Raw genomic sequence first — 24000 nt, 5'->3', positions numbered from 1 at the left:
ACCAGGGCTGCATCTACCTCTACAGCCTTTCTCAGAGGCATCCCTACCTGGGACATCCTAGAAGCTGCTACCTGGAGTTCTGTACATACTTTCACCAAGCATTACCATTTGCCATTTTTCTCTAAATCCAGAGCTGGCTTTGCCACTGCAGTCTTGCAGGGCCTTATAGCTGCCCCTAATGCTATTTAAATTCCGCCTCCCAAACATAGCTTTGGGAATCTACCCAAATGTAATGACTGCAACAGTGAAACTTGAAGAGCATAGTACAGTTGTGCACACGTAACATAAATGTAGATGTTCAAGTGTATTCAGTGTTGCAGTCCTGGGTACTCTCCCTCCAGCCCCCCAACTTTTGGTTATACCTATACTTTCCTTTACTAAGCTTAAAAGCTTTTTGGTGTATTTGCTTTTTTTGTTGGAGGTATATCATTGTACTTTTATATTTAATTGCTTCCCATTAGGGGGGTACCTGACAATCTGGGGCAAGAAAAACTGATGTAATGGCGTCGGCTGCATGTTTTATACCCCTGACGACCTGATGTCATGGAAGAAGGGACAGCAACCGATGCAGGACCCAAGACTTTGTTAATCAGGCTGACTGAGGGCTACCTGCAAGCAGATAACACAAATGTAATGACTGCAACAGTGAATACACTTTAACATCTACATTTATGGTAAGTGTATACTAAGCACAGGAGGCCATGTTCAAAAGTTACCAAGCTCATTTTGCTAGACCTTTAGCTGCCTCATTTTTTCCTAAATGAAGATCTTTGATGTTTTTGCAGCAACTGTCTTTTTTTCTGAGTACCTTCACAAAGCATTGAAGCTGTATCTCGGTTCCAAGTCTAGAATTGCCTTTGAGGATGCCATTATCAAGGGTATGTTCTTGCTGAGGTCCACCTGGTAGGAACAGCTTGGGACATTGTCCTGAGAGTTGGAAGAATGTTTTAATAGAAAAAAAGTTTTGTGCTACAATAATCATAGATCTGGAAGTTTGTCAGTCCTATGAAACAGACATCCACCTTCCCTTGTCTTATTTAAGATGGCAATGAAGGTTTCATGTTTTTATATTATATTTATATATATATATATATATATATATATATATATATATATATGAGAGAGAGCGCTATATATCTATTTATATATATATATATATATATATATATATATATATATATATATATATATGTGTGTGTGTGATAAGGTCGCGGTCAGCCTGTGATCCCAGGTCCCTTGCCACTTCATGGGTACTTAGGGGATGGTTACTGATTTGATAGTTTGAAGGGACATTTGTTTGTGCCAAAGGGAATGATGATGCATTTTTGCATTCAGTTTGAGACCGTAACTAATACACCAGTTGGTCTGTGTGAGACCATCCTGATGTATACTGACATCTGGGGATTCAATGATTGCATCTAGTTTGCAGTTGTCTGCAAACTTGGTCAACCACAACCCTTTAGTTTTGACCTGACCTTGAGATGTATATACCAAACAGTAGTGGGTCCAACACTGACGTCTGTGGCACCCTGCTGGTAACCGGTCTGCTGGTTGATATGGAGTCACTCACTTTGATAGTGTATGTCCAGTTTGTGAGCCACTTGGCAACCCATCTTACAGCAAAGCAGTTTACTTTAAGTTTGCTAAGTTTATAATGCCTGAATGTGGAATTGTGTCGGAAGCCTTTGCCAAGTCGAGGTGTGCTGCTTGCACAGATTTGTCCTCATCAATGGTCTTGGTCACACTTTCAAAGAAATCCACTAGTTTTAACAGGCAGGATCTGCCTTTCACAAAGCTAAATTTGGTAGGATCCAGGGTTTTGAAGTCACCTATGTCTTTAGTTGGTTATGAGGTCCATAATGATGTGTTCTGTGACCTTACAGGTGAGGCTGGTCAGCCTTATGGGTCTGTAATTCCCCGGGTCTGTTGCTAGGACACCTTTGTGGAGGAGAATAACTGTAGCTGTTCTCCATTCTGCAGGAACAAAGCTTATGGTTAGGCTATGATTGAAAAAGGATACTTAGTGATGATGCTAGTTCATGTTTTAGAATGCTTGCAAGACAGCCTGGGATGTCATCTGGTCCTATAGAGGCCGTGTTCTTGCCCTTAGACCAGGCTTTGAGGACCTGCTTTTCAGATATGTAAGGTGGGGTGGAGTTTGGGGGAGGGTTTGTTTCAAATTAGGAGGGGAAAAGGGAGTGAAAGTTTCATCAAACTATCTGCTGGGAGGTTTGCTATTTCAGTGCAGTCAGTGTGTGATATGGTTGGCCCCCAGTTCTGCACATGCTTGGGTTCTACCCTTTAGGTCACATAGTTGTAAAAGGCTTTATATTTATCCTTGGCAGTAATTGCTAGGTTTCTCTCAAAGGAGCTCTTGGAGGATTTGATAAGTTGTCTTATTTGCCTGTTAACGCTGAGGAGGGTGCTTTTCCATTGTTGGGTCCTTGTCTTTATTTTCTTGGACAGCAGCTTTTTGCGTTTATTGTAGTGTTTGTTGATGCAAGTCCACCATGACAGCTTGATTTTACTTGGGGCTCTGGTTTGATTTTGTCTGGTACACCTGAGTTTATACACTTTTTTTGCAAGTTGATTGTATAGGGCTTTAGTATAAGCTTCGATGTAGTTACCACTTTCAGCTTGGGATGGGACTTGAAATGCATTTATACCTTCATTTAGGAGGGTAGAGTTTGCCTTGATGAAGTTTTAGTCTGATTTCACCCTTTATGAGTTCTGATGTTAGTGTCAGTTTGAAGGTGACTAATTTCTGATCAGTTTTAACTAATGAGGGTCCAACAGTTGCAGCAGTGCACCTGTTTGACAAGTTTGTGAGGACCTGATGTAGAATGTTTGTTCCTTTAGTTGGGGTATGGACAGTTGTTGAAGAGGATGGACCCACTCTTGTAGCTCTGTCATCATGCTAATTACATAAATTTTGATGTAACGTGCTACACTTTAACTTCAAAATGTGGAGGATTCTGATTACAGGTATTAATCAGATTAACACTCTTTTCAGGGTAAAAGCCCATTCCATAATGCATTCATTGTGTCTCTAGCTTTCCTGATCTTTATTGCCACTCACTGAGCTCGTGCAGAGAAATGGCCCTGAGCTGTTCATTTGTTTGCTTGACAATAGTTTCATTTTTCAATTTTTTTCTATTCTTGGAATCCATTGATCATTGTTACTGAGTTTCAATATTCGTTGTATATCTTAACAGTTCTTACCCTTTTATGTAAAGCTTGCACATCACCCACAGCCCTGGAGGGAGGAAAATATGCTTTCTGACACACCCTTATGCCGTACCTGCTGCATGATATTTGTAAATATATGTAAATAGTGATTTTCTTTTCTGTGTTCTCATACTGTTGCTGGTATTATGCATTTCTTATGTATCAAGGTTGTTTAGATTCTTAACTTATTTATTGGTAGTTGCCTCTTTGAATGTGTACTTGTATTTGCTAATTTTAACAGTTTTTAGAAACTGGTATGCCTTGAAAAGTGAGACCTGTGGATGCAATAGTTTTATCAAAGGACATGTGTATTGTGTGTGACCTGTTTTAGGTGCTGAGTACTTAAAGTTTGAATCTAAAATGTGTACAAACATTTAGACATATGTATTGTAATAGGCTGGAAGAATAAATTTGCATTGAAGATATGACTGCCCTTTCTCATTTCTTCTCCTTCTTAGCCTTTTCTGCCCAGGACCAGGAAGTCGGTTTGGAGTTAAAAGCTAAAGAGTGGGTCATAAAAGGGGGTAAGGAAACCACAATGTGTCACGCCTCTAGGAAGTTTATTGTAACTTGTGCTAAAAGAATGGGATTGCAGGGTTATACTGAGGGTCAGGTTAATGACACTAGTGTGTCCAAAGTTCTGGTTAATGTAGTTGAAAAGCAGTGCATGAATGTACTCGGCAGGAGAGCCTTGCTTCAATGACGCTGAGCTAGACAGGCTGACGACCTTGAAATTTCTGCTACATCTTTTTGTCTTATGGGTTTATCACTTACCACTAGAGTAATTCAGTGACACTAACTATTGACTAAAGTAAACTGATGGATGCTATTTTGCAACTGCAGGTAGTGATGTATTTTTTTTCCTTTTCCTTGATGGCTCTGTGGTGTATGGCAACACCCTACTATTACTCTTTCTGATTCCTCCTCCTCAACCACTGCTGTGGTGCTGTGGCAGACAAAGCTGGTGAACAAAATGTATGTGCTGGAGTCCACACAGGTATGTCTGTAATTTTGGGGCCACAGCCATTTTCACTGATGCCTCCTGACTCAGCTTTGTTGTCAGCAGTGTCAGCACTGACGCCATTTCCTTTGGTGAGCTCCCTTTCATTTCTAGGTGCGTCAGAACTGACAAAGGTTTAATTTGGCATTGATGCTCTTTGCACCATTTCAGCAGTCAATTGCCTCTGTAATCCAGACCTCCAGATCCAGAGATTCAGTGGCTTTACTGACTTTTTAACACACACGGTTTAAATAAGTGGTGTCACTGGCCGTTGTGTTGCTTGTGTTAGTGCTGTTCAGTGTCTGCACAGGTCATTTTGGCATTAATGGGTTTGAAACTAACTAAATGACTTTCACTCCTTTTGTTTTACTGCATGGTTTCTGCACTTCCCTTGATTGTCAGGGGTGCTTCATACCCGCAAAAGGTAATCTAAATCCTTACTTCTTTCCAGAGACTTAGTAAAAGGAAAATATCGTGCTTTCCCATTTGGCCTACCTCAAGAAGACTGGATCTCTCTCTGGCACCAGCAGCAGTCATCTTGCATTATTTTTCTTAAAATTTTGACATAGATCTCAGGTATTCCTGTATCACTATTCATTTTTATGCCGCATGTAGTTTACATCAGGTGTCCCACAGTTTTTTTTTGCTTTCCCAAAGCTTGATTATCTTTTATCAGAGGCACGTTCCCGATCGGACCTCCTTTGAGCCAGTACCCACTTGTGACTTTTTTTTTTCTTGCTGATAGTCGATGCTGCCTCTACTCGACCATCTTCTAAGGATGACTTGGAATTCCTACCTTGAAAAATAATTATTATTTTTTTTTTTTTGTGGTGCTAACTTGAGCAGGAATACTATCAGATCTTGTTTAAAATTGCTTTGTCTGGCCTTTTACAGAGGTAGAGTAGTCATGTGTACAAATGCTACCTTTGCTCATGCAATAAACAACTGAGTCTATACTTTGTATTTCATCAGTGTAGTCTGCATACCTGCATTTTTTTCTAAATTACTCCAGCAAAGGGAGTGTATGTTACACTGCATGGATGTGCTTAGGCAATTAAGATTCCATCTAGACAGAACAGAATCAATGCAGTTTGAAAAGACCTGCATTTTTTTTCTAATTCCTATGCTGCCAACAGATTTGGCACCAAAGTATCAAATGTCACCCTGCTCAGCTGGCTTTGTATAACAAAACTTAAAAGTCCAAGAGTTGGCCAGTTAAACCTACAGTCCATTTGAATACAGCAGTCAGTACATCAGTCATTGTTTCAAAAATGTATCCTTAGTCTGTATTTGTACAGTTTTGACATGGGCTTCTCTGAATACTTTTGCAAGATGTTACAAGCTCAGTGTGATCTTGGTTTAGGTCTTCCTTCAGAGTCACAGTTACAGGAGAGAGAATTTCATGATGCCACCAAGGGGGAGGATAAGCTTGGGGCACTGTCCATAAAGGTTTTTAATAAGTTGGACCAGATCATGTTGTATTACAAGCCCACTGACTACCAGGATTGCTGACATAAATCTTTCACTCATCCAAGACCAAATGCGTGATCATTGAGAAAAAACAAGACATGCAAAATTCACTGCAGTAAACTCTGTTAGCTGCCACCCACGGGGATTTGTAGATGCCAGATAACTGTAGCTCTGATGTTCAGTCTTCACTCGGTCCTTGAGTGTGGGCTAAGTTCCAAGCCTCTGAACCGACTTGGCCATTTACTTCAGCTTGTGCCTTTCAAACTCATGAGCTAGGCTGTGTACCCATAATGCTCCTCTCAGAAATTATCTCGTTTGCTGCTTTGTATCTCAGACGTGTTCAACCTTCTCTCGAGCCTTGGCTTATTGTTATGCAAATTTTTTTCCTATTTAAAATTCTTTTTGGCTATTTCTCTATTTCCCTACGTAATAGCTCTCTTACTGTCTACTCGCTCCTCTCGTTTTGGCTTCTCCTGAATGTGTGTGTGTGAGTGTGTGAGTGTGTGAGTGTGTGAGTGTGTGAGTGTGTGAGTGTGTGAGTGTGTGAGTGTGTGAGTGTGTGAGTGTGTGAGTGTGTGAGTGTGTGAGTGTGTGAGTGTGTGAGTGTGTGAGTGTGTGAGTGTGTGAGTGTGTGAGTGTGTGAGTGTGTGTCCTATTTTTATACTACCATTGGTAGTTTCTTCAGATACCATTGTTGTACATTCCTTACCTTTTTTAGGGTATATGTTACTTACCATTATTTGTATTTCCTATCTTTTTTATTTAAAAAAAAAAAAAAAAAAACTGTTTCTGTAGCCTTTTCTGTCAAATTGTGTGCGAGACTTTTTGCATTATGGCTGAAAAACAAGTTTCTCAGTTGAATATTCTAAAGGCACCTCCAGATTTAAAAGGCGTCAGAAATGCCCAATTCTGACAGGCATACCATTTGTGTTTGTTATTTGGGGAAAGTCTACTTACAAGAAAGTTGATCAGTTTGTCACGTTTTTTCTGTCCGTACTCTTACCGAACGTAAGAACAAATTGGTACTTAAGGGACTTCTGAAATCTGATTTCGAAGAGGCCATTTCTAGGTCTAGAACTGAAACCAGCACTTCATCATCATACTCCTCTTCTTCCACTGGTAAGAAAAGACCTTCGCTTCCAAGTACCTCAGAACCGTCCAAGAAGGTTTTTAGAGTGCCTTTGGTGCCAAAGAGTTCTTTGGTACCGAAAGGTATAACTGACTTGGCACCTATAAAATTATCTGAGCCGACAGTGACTTCCTTGGCATCCACAGAGATTTTGGTGCCGGAACAGTCAAAGCTGCCTTTGCTCCCAAGGACAAAATATTCACCAACTATTGACCCTTTTAAGGACAGGCCACTAAGCCCCTTCCTCGAAATGAAACCCCCTAGGTCTTCTTCGACTGCATCAATTCGATCCACAGAGTCTCTCGGAAGATGACATTATGAGACTGGTGGATCAGCTCCTGAAGGCAAAGGGATTGTCCTCGGTTCCAGGCCACTCTGGGGTCGGAACCAGCCTATCTATGACACCACCCGTTCCTCCTCCTCCTCCAACTCCTATTGAGTCCTTGGTTCTGACACTCCTGGCGTAGACTGTGTCTGTTCCGGAAGCATTCTCTTCTCTGGTACTGATAGCTGCCTTGAGCTCCTCTGGCGTTCAGCACCAGAGGCGTCCCAGGGTTCGAGACTCTCTGGCCGGGTCCGTGGTGCAAGGATCGTTTTCCTTAACTTCGGAGCCATCCATGTCTCTTGGTGCTTCGGCCTTTGTAGAATCTTCCCAGGCTTCTCTTTCAGGGGTTGTCTCCTCTGAGCAGGGTGTGACCCTGGCTCCGAAGGAGTCAGTTTCAGGCTCCCATCCCTCTACTGGGGGGCCAGCCTTCTGGATCATGGAGAAGGCTTTGTCCATTGGGGACTTGCAGTCTTTGCCATCCCTGTTGAGACAAGTTTCTACATCTTCTCAACCTGAGCTGCCATCTATCTCATCCCCAGTGCAGAGGGAACAAAAGTCCCAGGAAAGACCCACGTTGGTGGTTTCCTCTTCGGACACTTTCCCCGAATCATCCTCCCAAGGAAGTACCTGCGAAGACGTGCAAGAGGAAGCTCTTGTACTACCTGGAGGAGTCTTTCACGAAGATACCAATTTTGATGAAGGGGAAGGTTCCCCCAGGTCACCCCCGATGATCCCTTTGGGGACATCGTAGAAATCCTGAAACAGAGTGGTGGGAATCTTTATACCTGGAGGCTGTTCGTGCCCAATTTTTACTTCTTGGATCTCTCCACCTGCTGAACTCATTAAATTGATCTCTCAGTGGGTGTGAAAAATGCCTGATTCCATTGAGTTGATCCCCAAGAGGCCTGATCTTATCCTATCAGCCCCAAAGGACAAGCCACACTGGTCCATGGCATACCAGTTGATGCCATGGTGATAGCGGCAGCCGCGAAGAAGGGATTTGCTGAGGAAAGTCTGACTATCCATCCTCCCAACAAGAAGTCTAAGATTTTGGCTGATTGCTCACGCAGCTGAAGAGATGACTAAAGCAGCGGGTTCAGCATAGCCATTAGAAAGCTATGGATGCACTTGTCACACTTTGCAGAGCCATTTAAAGCATCATTCATCAATGCTTTGTTTGACAGATCTACCCTTTTTGCTCCCAAGGTAAAAGACACTTTAGCCAGATGTGAAAAAGATGGCAAGACCCTTTCTGCCATAGGCGTACGTTTCTCCGCTCCTCAGTCGCCTTACTCTAGGAATGAGAGAAGAGGGAGACTATGCTGAGTGAAAGGCCCTTTGTATTTTTTAAACCAAAGATTTTCCCCGGGGCAGAGGGGGAAGTAATGGAAGACGCCACCCCAGAGGCAGAAATGGACCACAAAACCAGAGGTCCGTCCAGTGAATCTTTCTCTGTTACTTCCTGTCAGCACTCCTGAATGGGGCCCCGATTCCCCTCCTCTGGAGGCAGTCGCAGGACTACTTTCACTGCACCAATCAGTCTGGTAAATATTTAACTACAGACAAATGGGTGCAGGGAATAATATCCAGAGGTTACAAAATGTCACTCAGTACCCCCAATAACCCAGAAAAAACTCCCGAAGGTTCCACCCAGTCACAGGGAAGCAGCAGTCATAGAAATTCAAAAACTGCTAGACAAGAGTTGTACAAAAAGTCCCATCAGACCAAGGAGGATCCATTTTTTTACTCTAGGTTCTTTTAGTGCCCCAAAAAAATATGGACTGGAGACCCATCTTGGATCTCGGCCAATTTAACAAGGCAGTTCAGAAAACCAAGTTCCGAATGGTCTTGGTACAGTCGATACTTCTGTTCTTGGAAAAAGGTGATTGGATGTGCTCTGTAGACCTCCAGGACTCTTATTACCATGTAAAAATGGACAAATGCTCCAAGAGATTTCTGAGCTTCCGGCTGGGAGCCAGTCCTTTCCAATTCAGAGCACTCCACTTTGGCCTCACCAAAGCCCCCAGGCTATTAACCAAATGCATGGCAGTGGTTGCAGCTCATCTCGGACTGCAGGGCTTTTGAGTTTTTCCGTACATGGACTGGCTCCTTGCCTCTATCACAAGGCGTCAGAACAGGCAAGAGATTATACTTGACACCTCTGTACATCTCTAGGCATAGCAATAAATTTCGAAAAGTCAAGCTTGCAACCTTTTCAGCAGTTAGACTTCATCGGAGCCCATTTAGACACTGTCTCAGGAATTTTCTCTTCATCCAGAAAGACAATGCATCAGATTCCAAGTCTGTCAAATTCTAAGAAGCAGGCTTCCAGCAAAATTAGTCCTAAAAGCATTAGGCTCAATGGCAGCAGCAATAACTCTGGTCCCCTTAGCGAGATATCACATGTGAATCCTGTCATGGTTATTTGCCTCCCAGTGGTCTCTGATTCATCAGCCAATATCTTGCGTTTATATCACGTTATCGAAAGATGAAAATAGTGAAAGCCATTTCATTGGACCCAAAACATCCAAACATGAAAATATCGAACATTCAGAACAGTGAATTTTTTCCCATGGAAAAAATTCCCTTCTCCGAAACACATGCACACAACACAAGCACATCAAACAAACCGCAACCACACACATACACTTAAATTCCTACATATAACGCTACACTAAACAAAACATACACTATCTACCCACTTACCTTAACCCAAAGCCTAACCCTATGGTTCATCACTATCGTACACTCACCTAACCCGCGCCCCAACCCTAACTCAAACCGCCCCTAACCCTAAAGTCTGTTACTATCGCACACACGCCTAACCCACACTCTAACCCTAACATACAAACAGTCGCACACTTACCCGAATCCAACCTGTAACCTTCCACCACAGCACTAAGAATAGCGAAGCCACAGAAACGGCCAAATTCTTTCCCGAGGAAAGAATTTGCTGTTCTGCAGCTTTGCTATTCTTAGCATTCACTGAATAGTGTTCGATATCAGAACATTCGAAGTTTTAATACTTTGATGCTCTGATTATAGACCTAATATCTTAGCTAATTCTGATTTACCAATCGCTACAAACAGGATCTTTCGTGGTGGCTCCATTCCATTCAGATTCTCTTGGGGCGACCTTTCATTCTTTTGCAACCCCAAGCCATAGTGACCATGGATGCTTCCTAGATAGGGTGTGTGGGGGGTATTATCTGGGTAGGGCAGTCCAACAAGATCCCAATTAGAGGCCAACTTGCACACCAGTGTTCTGGAGAATGAGGGCAGTGTTAGCGTTGCAAGCATTCCAGGATGTCCTTCCTCTGGGAACAGTAGTAATTCAAACGGATAAACATGTCAGTAGTTTGGTATGTCAACAAGCAAGGGGGAAACAAATCTTACCCATTGTGTCAAGAAGCCCTCAAAGTTTGGCAAAGAGCGATTTCTTCCAACTGCTTTCTCATAGCAATGCACATTCTGGGGGAGCTCCAACATAATAGCGGACAAGCTGATCAGGACTACTCTCATGCCTAATCCCAGGGAGTCGCCCAGAGATGCTGCCCTTCACAATTGGCCTCCCCCTGTCTTCTCTATGCCTTTCCACCAACCCCCTTGATATCGCAATTTCTAAATAAAGCCAATAGGATAGAGAACTGAATAATCCTCATTGCTCCTTTCTGGCCTCGACAGGTTTTGTTTCCCTTCTGGCCTCACCTTCTTTGGAAATCATGGATTCTAGACACCGCTCCAGATCTGCTATCTAATCCGGAAGGCATGGTTCATTCGAATCTCCAACATCTCAAGCTCACTGTGTGGCTTCTCCAATTCCCATTATTGACGGGCATCCTTCCCTGTCTTGTCCTGTTAGACAGATTATTGTGGCTCATCACAAACCTTCAGCTAGGAAATTTTATCAAAGTAAATGAGAAAAATTTGAGAAATGGGCCCTTGGCAACAAACGCGGTCCTTTATTCGAGCCCGGTTCATAAGGTTTTGGATTTCTTACCCAACTTCTACTAATCTGGTTCCTCCTCATCAGCAATTAAAGTTAATCTAGCAGCAGTTTTAAACTTTCATGTGGGATTTGATGGCTCATCTTTAATGTCACAAACTTTGCAAAGCATTTTAAAGGGACTCCTGATGTTAGGACATCCATTTAAAGAACAAATTCCTCTTCGGGCTAGAACATTAGTCCTACAGTCCCTTACAGCGTCTCCCTTCGAACCATCAGTGACTTGTGACTCCAAGTTTTTATCTTGGAAGACTTTAATTTTAGTGGCTATTACATCTGCCAGAAGAGTATCTTAATTTCAGACCTTAATCTTACAAACCTCCATACTTAATATTCCACATGGATAGGGTTGTCCTTAGAACCAATCCATCCTTTTTAGCAAAGGTAGTTTCAGAAGCTAATATAAATCAGACACTTCAGTTGCCAGTCTTCCTTAATTTTACCAGTAAAGGGGAATATTACCTTCATTTGCTAGACATTCACAGACAACTACATTTTTACCTTCACAGGACGAAGGATTTCAGAAAATCTGACCAATTATTTGTTGCATTTTCTTCTCTGTCCTTGGGTAATCCAGTTTCAAATGTTACCTTGGCAAAATGGCTTAGAGACTATTACTTTTATTTGTAAGTCGAAAGGGCTCCAACTTCCACGCCCAGTTAAGATCCATTCAACTAGAGCAGTGGTAACTTCTGCAGGTTTTCATGCCAGAGCATCCTTGGATGATCTTTATGCAGCGGCCACTTGGTCTTCTCCACATACCTTTATCAGTCATTAGAAATTGGATCAGGTCTCCAGGGGATGGGCATCATTTGGTTCGATGTTATTTAGAAATATTCTTCCATGAGACCTCCCAAGACTGAAGTATCTGGGGACTCTGTCCCACAGTCAAGGACTGAGTGAAGATTAACATCAGGTAAAGAAGTCATGTCTTACCATAACGTTCCATCTGTGTTTATCTTCACTAATTCTTGACATTCCCTCCCCTCCCTTCCCCCAACGTGAGACTCTTAGTGGCCAGAATTTTCCATGGCTGGCTTCATATTACAGACCACATCTGGCCGCTGATTATAATGTCTATTATTTATACTATTAGTAGTAGTAGTATAATTTCTGCTCGTCTGTCTGCCACTGTATTGGGTAAACTCAATCTGAGGTAATTTTGAGAGGAGCATTATGGGTGAAGTCTAGCTCGAGAGTTTGGAAGGCACAAGCTGAAGTAAATGGCCGAGCTAGTTCCAAGGGTCTGAACCGAGCTGGTTCCAAGGCTGTGAACCGAGCCCACAGTCAAGGATTAGTGAAGATTGACAACACAGATGTAACGATATGGTAAGACATAACTTTTTTCTGGTTGCTTGAGAGTTACTATTAAAAATAGGCCTGACTAATACCCTATACTATTTGGTTTGACTTGTTCTCAGGTTGGGGGGGGGGGGGGTGAGGGAATTTATTCCTGTCTTCCTTTAAAAAAACTCTCAAAACATATGGTATGTTTTTTGGGGGGGGGGGAGACAAAGTGCAGCACATGAAAATTGTACTGAATTTCTTCAATTTTTTTGCTGGTTGTTTGAGTTGCAGTTAACTGAGAGTTTACTGTAACTCCTTGTATATCAAAACTGTGGACAGTACTTCAGTTGAGAATGTGAATTCCTTTAGATACCTGCAACAATTATGGATGGACTTGTACCTCATCTGTAATGTGCACCTTGACAAAACTAAGCAGAACATTGCCTTTCTTTCTGGGCCAAGAAAATACCCTACTTTGTCCTATTTTGCCAGATTGCCATAAAGGGGACTTTCTCTCACAGCTGGAATATGGTGGTCTTCTTTCAGCTTTTTCCCGGTCATGGGTTGCCACAGCGCATCACCTGAGTGCTCATGATTGGCAGTGGAGTTTTACGGTGTAGAGTTTCCAGCCCGGTACAATCCTTCCATGGAAGGCAAACACACACTCACACCTAGGGACAATTTAGAGTATCCAATCCACCTACTGCATGTCTTTGGGATGTGGGAGGAAACCGAAGCACCCGGAGGAAACCCACGTGACCACAGGGAGGACATGCAGACTCTGCACAGAAGGCACCCCAGTCGAGGATCAAACCGGAGAACCTCTTACTGTGAGCCGGCAACGCTAACCGCTGCACCACCATGGCAGCCCAGCTGGAATATGGTCTACTACATACTATTTCTGTCCCAAAAATAAGATTGCTGTCTAAATTCTTTCAAGTAAAATATGTATATTAATCACTCATTCTACCTGGAAGCGCATCATTTAACTGTAGAAAAAGCCAAGTGGCGTCCTATTTGGGGCTGATTTGATCTTTTACTAGCTTCTCCGTTATTTAAAATCCAGCACACTTGATTTATTTACTCCTTTTACTGCTAAACTCACTCTACTATATTCTTGATTGCCAGGACTTCAGTGTACCAAGCACTGCATCTCTACACTTGGTCCATAACTATGGGAACATCTCCCTTCTCATCTCAAAGAAATCGCCTGTTGCCTACCTTTCTTGACTGAGTTGAAAGACTGCCTTTTAAATAATTCTTAATGCAGCTGCCATCATTCAGGGCATTTTAACGTGACACATTCATTCGTATCTATTTATATTTTATTTTGACAGTGTCCAGCTGTCTGTAGACTATTATTCACCTACTCTAACCTTGAGTTTCTAGCTCTCCCGTAATCACCTTTCCCCCAACTACTTATCTCTTACTCATCATTTATAAAAACACGTTAAAAAGCGTGCAAGTGTTTTGTACTAATATATACATAGTTCAGTAATCTGTTTTACATGATCCTTTAAGTCTGTAACTCAACTGTGCTGTTTCATGTTTGACATATTTAAATGTAACTATCTTTACTTCATTGGAGGATCCTGTGCACTTTTGTTCTTTTAATGTCTGTTGTAGGCTGAGATTGTTATTTTAAGATCAGAACCATACTTCAGTAAACCTGTTCATAGAAAATAATGCACTTAAACATAATGATAGATCTGCATGATCTTGTGCCATCTTCAACATGCCCGTACCCCTTCACTTAGTCAGAGGTGGATAAGGTCTCAAGGGAGGTTTGTTATGGAGATTTGTGTCGCGTGTCTGGGGTTTCCTGTTTCTTTTATGCTTCCCTTAAGTGACACATGCTTTATCTGGAGTTGAGAGGGAAGAGTAGAGCATTATCGATAGGGGAGATGTATCAGCCTTGTTTTGTTTAAAAGACATGTAAATTAACAGTTTACCCTGAAATTTGGATCTTTATGAACACAAGTAAGGAGACACAACCTAGTGTTAACTGAGATGTGGGGACTTTGCAAGTGTTTATTCTACTAGTGTATTTTTGATGGGATAAGACCCAGTAGGGCTGCATAAGCCACTGCATAAGAGGAAATGATTTGTTGCCTGCATCAATGTTAATGCATCCCATTGTGTTACAGCTGGCCATAATGGGTGCTGTATTTCCTGTGTTCTGCGGTTCTAGCTGTAGTTCTGTTAAGGAATATGTAGTATTGCTGGCCATAATGGGTGCTGTATTTCCTGTGTTCTGCGGTTCTAGCTGAAGTTCTGTTAAGGAATATGTAGTATTGCATTTTGAAACTGAAGTGTCCAAGTTTTCATTCACAAACCAGCCATTTGAGATTGTTCTCTCTTGTTTGGTCAAATTTAAATTGTTTTACTCAACCTATATCTGGATACTAACAAGACCACCTCCTTATGATTCTAGGTCTGGTCTTTGAAGGTTATTATATTTTGTCACTGGCATGAGAAGTTTTGCAATCTTGAGGTATTTGGCATTTATGTATGGTAATATAATATTTTAGGGTTTAGGGGATGTTTTGATGATGGCTAGCCATTCTTCTAGGTTTCAAGAGTGTTTGCTTTAGGTGGATTTGGTATGACTGCTTAAAACAACTGAGCGCTGTATCAGTGTAGCTCAGCAAGAATGACTTGTAACTTGACATGTCAAGTACGTAAATGCTTTTATGTTTATAAACAAATTTGACGGTCTTTGAATCTTCCACAGCTTCATGCTCTGAGGTTGCTGCACCTAAGGTTTTAATTTCATTTCCTGTTTGTGATCTCTCTCTTACAGCTTTACTTGCCTGTGTGGAAGGCTGAGAGATCTACGCAAATGCAACACACTAGTACTCAATCTGCGATACAGTGCTCCCATGTGGAGCAAGCAACAGTACATGAGCGTCTGACCCCTTCAGCTATGATGCTCAAGTAAATGTTTATATAGCTTCTGGTGACAAGATCAATGAATTGTAATTATTTCTGCAAATATGTGAAATTTCCTAAAGAAGGGATAAAAATCTTGCTGGAGGTGGGTAATGGCTTGGTGAGATTTCATTCACTTTAAGAAGTCCTGCACTTACTGACCATATTACATTTAGAAAAAGGAGACCTTATGAATTTTGATAACCTGCTGATGCAGTTGGTGGGAGATCTGGTTACTGAATGTCATGTCCTAGCTACCCATTTAAACGTGGCTCCACCTTGTGGTGGACAGGTGTGGACTGGGTAGTGTTGGGTGCTTTCCAGCAATCCTGTCATTGGTAAAGTACCATTAGATGGTAACTGTTGCTGCACCATTTTCCTCTTGTACAACCATGGTGAATAATTTTGCTACTGTTGAGCATACGCATACTTCTGTGTACATGCTTGGGGGAATAGTCTACACTTGGTCTAGCAACGGTCTCAGCCACGTCCCCAAAGCACAGAAGTGATGTTTTACTCAGAAAAAGTTGTACTTATGTATTGCATACACTGCAGATGTTACCAAAGCAACTAGCCAGTAGTTGAAAAGCTTTTTTTTTTTTTTTTTTTTTTTTTTTTTTTTTAAGTCTGCGCAGATAATACACAAGCCACATGGAATATTTGTGATTGTTACAACTGGAATGACTTGTTTTATTTATTTATTTTATTTTGCACATCACTTTTTTTTTTTTAAACCTGACAAATGGTAATTGAGTTTACTTTGTGTCTAACTGCAGCTAAATACTTTGTTTAGCCTAACATTTCCTTAAATAAATGCTTCCTAAGCTACAGGAGTTGATATTTTATAAGTTACTGCTGACCCAAGTGATGTCTTCATGTGAAACCATTGTACTTGAGTTTTAACCAAGTGTAGTTCCATTCTGCATTTGTTTACTGTCTTAGTTGCAAACGCTGAGGAGCTGCACTCCAGTAAAACTTTGACTGGGGGGATCATGCTTGCGTCTGACTGTGCCTGTCTTCATATGGTTTCCTGGGTGCTAGTGGTCCACTAAACTGATTACACACTGCACCTTTCCTAGAAAGCACATAGTACTTTGATTTATATCCTTGACCTTTAAATAAGGACTTAAATCCAGCAAGTTATCTCTGTGTTTGCAGTGTGGGTTGAAGTAGATTGTCCAACTTTGATGTACTCCTAAGGAACTAACTTCTTGTCTTTTTTTGTTTAAATAAAAAGTTTGTCTTTTTCTTATATTCGAATGTGTCACTCTTGTCAAGTGTGAATCTCCCAAAAGCAAGATGACTGAAAAGTGACTCGCACTAGAGTTATTTTGTGATGACATAGCCTTTTATTTGGTACTGCAGGCATCCCTTCACACAGTATTTATTTAATTCACAGAAAATGAGGACACATCTTTTCCTTGGAAGCTGTTCTTGATGGTTACAGAAGAAGCACCACAAATTCAAAATGTAAGAGCAGTAGCACTTCATTTTTAAGGTCATGTATATGTCCGCAAGACAAGAATTATCGGATCAGATAATCTGCTTTTCTGCATGTTTAGGACGGAGTGAAAAGTTTTTTTCAGCGAGCAGAAATACCACCTGCTTCTGTAATGGCATTTGGTAATGCACTAGTATTGTCTTTTATTAAAAGTGGCCGCTGAGCTTTATTCTGTGTTGCATTGCTAATGTGACAATGCCTGATTACACAGTCTTGGACTTGTAACCGTGTTTACAATTATCTTCAGTATAACTGAATAATATTTGCAGTAAACCTATGGATACCATGTTACCTGGAAATGGTGGATGAAGAGATAAAAAGGTTTGCAACATTTTATAAAAATGCTTATTGTATATAATGTTCAGCTGGCCTCAGATCTTTCCCAGACCATTCCTTTTTTCTCTTTATTGGTCACTGTGGTTATTGTTCGTCTCCAAGCCATTCTGGTAATTTATTTTGGTTGTGTAGTACTCTGTGAGCTAGTAGATGAAGAAACTGGAAAATGAAAACACTACTTGCACAAACAGCATCACAAAATGCTCCAGAAATACCAAGATCCCAAAGTGAGGAACAAAGAATGTGTCAAGGGAATGACAAGTAAATAATGTTTTGCCTGAAATATTATTTTATTTCATCCTGTTTGTCTCATATTGTATGTAAATTTTATCTTAGTAGCATTCTCTGCTGTACCTTGATGTGATCAATTTCAGATTTTGTCATTCAGTATCTCTTGTGCTTAAGAGTAAAATCACTGTTTTGTGCATGTTCAACAAGTATGATGCATTGAGTGTAAAACCAATTTCATACAGATGCAGAATACTTTCTGAATGCGTTGGATGATGTAAAGAAGTGCTGTAAATAAAATGTAAAGCATATTTGGCCTAATACCTGCTTATACATAGCACTGTAATTATCATTTAAATGCTAAAGCCTCTAGAGAAACGATTGCAGTATTTACAGTTCATGTACTTAATTTGAAAAATGTTGGCTTTGTAGGCAATAAGTAAAACTGTCTTGAGTTTCTGAAAGCATCTGACTGGTTATAGTCGTGACTTCTCCACTAATTACTGTTCTTTTTTGGTGTCCCCCCCCCTTTTGAACCCATATTAGACTAAATGTACTGCAATCAAGGGTAGCCATTAAGGGAGATGACCCCCCATTCAGGCTATTAAGGGAGATGGCCCCCATTCCCTCTCGACACCAGTGGCTAGCTGGTTTGGCTGTACATCCTAGACCATGGCTGAATGTGTTTAAAGACTTACCCTAAGGACTATCCAGTGACTAACTGCACTATTGCAGTGAGGGAGTTTTTTTGGTTGTCCATATCTCACCCCTTTGCAGATCTGATATGCCTACTGCCGAAGTATGGTATTGGCCGTGTGGTGCATATATGCTACTACACATGTCCCCGATTCCAGCTACAATGCTAGGCACTGTTTAATATACATCAAGTATATTCTGTGAGACTTTTCACTGCCATAGCCAGCCTTATCTGCTATGGACCATTTCAGCAGCACACACATCCACCTCCTCCCCCAAGATGGCAGTTGCATTTGCGCCCAGGACTGTATCCAAACCTTGGTTGTAGTCGGGGCTTCTCTCTCTCTCTGTGCCATGGAGCTAGTGCAGTAATTTTTTGATTATTTTACTATGTTTCCCATAACGGAGAAACTACGTCTTAACCACTGGGTGGAGTGCTAGGGTCATTTAAAGTTCTAACGCTAGAAATTCCACATGTAAATCCTAAAAAAAATTAGTTGTGAGGGGTAATAATGTCAATTATTTTTATTTAGAACTACACAGAGGTTATCCCTGTTATTTAATTTGAAAAGTTAAAATAAGTCCTTAAAATGCAGTAGGTGTGTGCTGTGTAATTAATACAATGAAATAAATACCTCAGTTTGACATGGTCCATATTGCTCGCACTGTAAGTCAAAATTCCACCTTTTAAACTTTGGGACAGTATCAGAAACGAGTGATACAGTGATGCAGTGGAAGAATTGAGTAACAAAAAAAAATTTTCTGTTTTTAGAAGTAAGCTAACAGTTAATAGGATTCAGTAAAATATTCTATAAACACTTGAAGCAAAAAAGATAAAAACAAACAAAAAAAACTTGTGTTGCAAAGAAGTTGGGGAAAGGGACAATAAATATGCTGAAAATGTTTAAAGATGGTTCTTTGCTTATTAGTGTTTGGAATTATTTTACTGTTCTGTTATGCTTGCGTATACCTGGACAAAGGAAGGAAGTATCAGACATTTCTAAATGGGTTTGAAGTTGTTGGTGCTCAAGTGCTGACAGATACAAGAGTGCCCTTATAAACATTGTGTACATAAACACACGTCTATACCTTATGTCACTTGGCCACCTCACAGGGTGTTTCATGATTGGTGCTGTTAGTGAAAGTCAATATTGAACTGAACACACAATTAAGATGCCTACAGTGAAGTATAAAACTACACTTTGGTGGTGACTTCACTGTGTTGTTTACAGTGGACATTACGGATTCAGAGGTCACAAAAATGTAGTGATTGGTTCCAAAAATGTAACTACTTGAATTACAGTAGTATCTGTGAGTGAGAGGGCATTTTGACATTAGAGTATCTTTGCCTTTCTATAAGAACGTCACTCTTGATATGAAGACTCACTCTTAAAACAATTATTTAAAGCTGTTGCTCCAAATTGGTGTATATGTTATAAACACGTACATTTGTTTTTTAATCTGGGGAAAAGTATATAAAAGTGCATTGAGATTTTTAGAAAAAAGTGTGTAATGTACATAACATAATGTAGTTAGTTGTACATTGAATTGGGTTTATGGCTTTACTTGTGTATCAAGGTGAGAAGTCTAGCTTACTAATTTATTTGGTAGCCAAGTAAGTGTAGTGGCCCAGGTCTTACTGTTCACAGACAATCAAGCCTTAGATGAGTAACCACAAAAACAAAATTAGTTTACATAAATTACTACAGATTGTGCTTCCCTTTGGCCAAGTGGCTGTCTCCAAATCCTATCCAGCCAGGGGCAGACAGAGTAAATAGAGTTTAATTCACCGCAGATTATGCAGCACTTTAATACTGCAGTGGCTTTCTCCACATAAATTATTTCTTGGAGTGATATTCAAACCAAGTTTTGTCTTGAGGTAGTTTGTAGATGAAAATTTTCTAGGGCAGAGGAGAGGCAGAGGAAGAAGATGGTAATTAGTAAACAGACTGAATTCTTATGTATTTGATTTACATTGAAGAGAAGAGTTATGGCAAGAACAGGGAGAAATTCCCCTACAGTTCGTGGAGGATTTCGGTGTTCCTTCTTTAGAGAGGTTGGTGTTCCATTCTTTGCAAATCCTTGTAGATGATGATGATATGCAGAGTATTTTGGAGGTAGGTTTCTTTGGCCAGGAGAAGGGAGACAACAGAATTACGGAGTCTGATGTGATGTACTTGATTTTTCAGATAGTGTTTTGCACACAGAAAGGAAGTACAGAAAAGTAAACAGCTTCAGCTTTAAGGAGTTTAATCACAAAACACTACATTGAATAAAACAAGTGAATTAAAAGTAAAACATGTAATAAGTCCTATGGAAATCCACCCTAAGTTTAAGCCAATGTAGAGAAAACAACATGCTTTTTAGATACTAGGATCCCATTGAAGAAGTGCAATGGGAGGTTAGTCTGTTTACTGTATTTTGTTTTCCTGATATTGGTTTTAGGTTAATCCATAGAGGTAATGTGACATGGTGTCCATATATTGAGAAAGCTCCTTTTAATGACAAACCACAGAACAGTGTGTACTGATTTAATTTCATTTATTTTATTTTTTGCTACTGATGTGAAGGTGCTGATAGATGTTACCAGTAAAACCTCATATGAGATGTAAGTCATGAGGAAACTGGTAAACTGGAACAAGATTGGTTTAAATACAATATGAAAGAATCCGAACATATTTGGTATACTTTTTGTATGAATCTATAACTTAACCCAGGATGTACCTTGCTACAGTGCAGTTTCATACTAAATTGTTAATGAAGGATTGGATTTTAGGCCTTAGATAATGTCACCAGAGTAAAGTGATTGAGAAAATAGGGCATTTTTTCTGGAACAAGGTGGACTTGTTTACACACCCAAGTTTTGAATATCAGTTTGAATCCTGTCTTCCATCTCCTCTAACTGTGATTGTGGGACATGATGATGTTATTTTGTTTTAAGGCAGCGAAAGATATCTTAGCATTGCTGAAGTTCCTGGCATGTCTGTTTTCTTTGTGCGATAACTGTATGTACCACTTATTGTAAAATGGGACAACTGGATAATTTTATGCTTGTTTAACAAATTATTGTTAAGTTTGTTTTCTAAAGGAAATGTGATGACTGTCCATATGCAGAATAATAATTTGTCACAGAGAAGTAACGTTAATGCTTTTCAGAGGGTAAAAGACTTTGGTTGACTTGTATCACCTAAAGTTACTATTTAAACATGTACATGTAGCTAGTTATGAGAAACTGGATGAGGGGTGCATAAGATAATTTGGCAAAGGTTAGGTCTTAATTTTGTATTAATGTATTAGCCATTCTCAGCATGTCATTGGATAACCATGCATATTGATAGGTTATTTTCTATTAATTTATTCATTCATTTGTTAGCTGTTTAGGTGGGCAGGTCTGTGAATATTTTTAAGTGTCCCAGCTGAAGGCACAGTTACTGATAGTGTAAAGCTGATGTAACAAACATACATTTGGTATCGCAGCATAGCAGGAAGGGGATGTTAAACAGCAATAACTTTATTACCGTCATATTATCAACTGAGGTATAAAACACAGACCATATGAAATGCTTAACTGGAAGTGATTTTATCAACTAAATTTATGACATTAAACAAAATATAGCCAGATCAAGAATATGACACCACAAACAGATTATTTATTTGAATTTGTTTGCCAGGGTAGAGCACTGATAACAAATGATCATTTTTATTCACAACTTGGGGAAATAAGCATCCAGTATAACAAGTTCTTTACATTATGTAACTGATTTGAAGATGGTTCTGCGGTAGCGTTGTCGCCTCACAGCAAGACGCTGTCCGGTTCGATTCTCAGCTAGAGCGTCTTCTGCTTGGAGATATGTGTGAATGGGCATACCTTCGTTGAAGGTTGTGCGTCAGGGCTGGTAACTCGGCACGTAAAAATCAACTACCAATCATTAGCGGACTGGAGTTCCGCTGTGGCGACCCCTAACTGGGAAAAGACGAAAGACACAACAACAACAACTGATTTGAAGATGAAATGAGCTTATGCATTATTGAGGAATTATACACACTATGTGCAAGACTATCCAGTTTTAGTGTGATATGCAGTTAGAGAGCTATAGTGAGTAAGAAAGCTATCAGACAGTGACAAAGTATACTTGGGTAATGTGGCTGGGGGCACAATACTGGCATTTATCACTTTTCAGAAAGGTTTTTAGTTGTCTGTAAGATTGAGAATTATATTTCTCTGAGCTAGGATGAAAAAGATTCCCAGAGTTTGGAGCCAAGTGCAGAGAAGTAGTGTTCTGTGCATTGAATCTTGGTTTGTGGGGCTAGTAGTAAGGGAACTTGAATGGTCCTGATTCCTGAGGTTGTAGGATGGAGGTTGTCACATTAGTTTAACTGTTAAGGGAGAGAATGTTAGGTTGTGTAAGTTGAAATAGTTCTTAGCCTGACTAGGTGCCGATGTGTTTTTAATAGATAATGTGCAGCTACTTAAATTGTAATTAAAGTATTTAAGCAAAAGTTGTAAAGTGTATAGACCTAGTATCAGTAAAGTGCATTAGTTGTAAGGAGAGGAATCGCCTGTGTGTTAAGCGGTTGGAAATTTTACAGCAGAGGAAACAGATGATTAATTCCTAACGAACATAAGGAGTAATACAAGTTGTTTTTACTTTTTTCACTGTAGTCTTGCTGCTATTCTTTTAATTTTTTTTCTTTCTTCTAATTCCCCTGTGACCATCAAACCATTTATCCCTATAAATTTATTCTTTCTCTCTTCTGGCATCCAGGAACACGTGGGAGAGGGAAGCAAGATCTTGCATTCATAACTGCCATCTTGTGGAAGGAAGTGAGATTTTTGTAGCTTGCTGTTCCCATTCCTGCAGTGGCACGTGGGCACACTGCTAAATGATACTCTGCAGTGATGTGTGCAATAGTTGAGTGTGAGTGCCCATGATTGCGTGCATATGTATACATGCTTCCACATAAACCGGTTCCTGTATGTGGTTGCTGTGAATTTTTTGATACAACAAAGTATTCGCCGTCACCCAGTCACGTGCTGCACTAGCAAGCATCTTATTGGGTCAACAAAACAGTGGTCCAAACTACTTTGCTTCTCTGTAGTGCTGTGAGTCCCATCTTCTTTCTGATCTCCTGTGGACAGTGTAGTTTTTAACCAAACACAAGTTACGGGGAGGGGGTGTCAGAGCTCTATCCCTGTGTAGAATGGAAAGGACCTAATTTACCTTTGCTCCAAGCAGTAGAATGGGAGAGTACTTGGATTATTTAAATTGTGATTGTAACCCCGATTAACAAATGTATAAGTAGTATAAGTAAAGAAATTGTAGAGTTCAGGCAGCACACAGTATATACCACTAGGAATGTAAAATTTTCCCAGGAGGCTGCTACGCCTGTGTTTTCCTATGTTATTTAATCCCCCCCTCCCCATTTCTTTAGCACTACGTAGTTACACTAGAAGACAGAGCAGTTCAGGCTACATGTTTAATCAAGTACTTTATGTGGAATGGTACACTTGCATACATGGACTTCTGTGGGTAACTCTGCCCATGGCATGCATACACTGCCATCCAACACAAGTGTGCTTCTTAATTTGTACTGGTACACAATATTGATCACCATAGAATACGCATAGTATTTATTGACTACCCAGTATTGCGGAAATAAGGTTTTAGAGAACTATCGTTTATAGTTAAGAAATCAGAAGAGCTGAAGAAAAGGGCAAGGGATGCCCACAGTTTCATATATAGCTCCCCAACTAGTCCTTTTTGTGACTACATAAGGTTAAAGTGGAAACAGTCATCAAACTAAGCATCAAAACATATACATCTATACCTAGTAAAGAACAGCTAAGATAAAGGCTGGGTGG

At 40.4% G+C, this 24000-nt stretch overlaps 1 protein-coding gene across 5 annotated transcripts in view; it reads left to right on the top strand.

The window, feature by feature from the left end:
* Positions 1–24000, top strand: part of IGF2BP2 (insulin like growth factor 2 mRNA binding protein 2) — a 1003123-nt gene that overhangs the window by 69946 nt on the left and 909177 nt on the right. The window contains exon 2 of one of the 5 annotated variants that reach the window (XM_044075954.1): positions 16776–16846. The exons of the other annotated variants lie outside the window; for them this stretch is intronic. Coding sequence (XP_043931889.1) covers positions 16845–16846 — 2 coding nt within the window. The 5' untranslated portion in view covers positions 16776–16844. The remainder of the gene's footprint in view (positions 1–16775; positions 16847–24000) is intronic. 5 annotated transcript variants of the gene reach the window in all.

The sequence above is a fragment of the Protopterus annectens genome, chromosome 6.part1 (genome assembly GCF_019279795.1).
Source record: "Protopterus annectens isolate FY-2018-M chromosome 6.part1, PAN1.0, whole genome shotgun sequence".
In the NCBI taxonomy this organism is placed as follows: Eukaryota; Metazoa; Chordata; order Ceratodontiformes; family Protopteridae; genus Protopterus; species Protopterus annectens.
The sequence above is the reverse complement of the archived record's forward strand: the minus strand, read 5'-3'. Positions and strand labels throughout refer to the sequence as shown.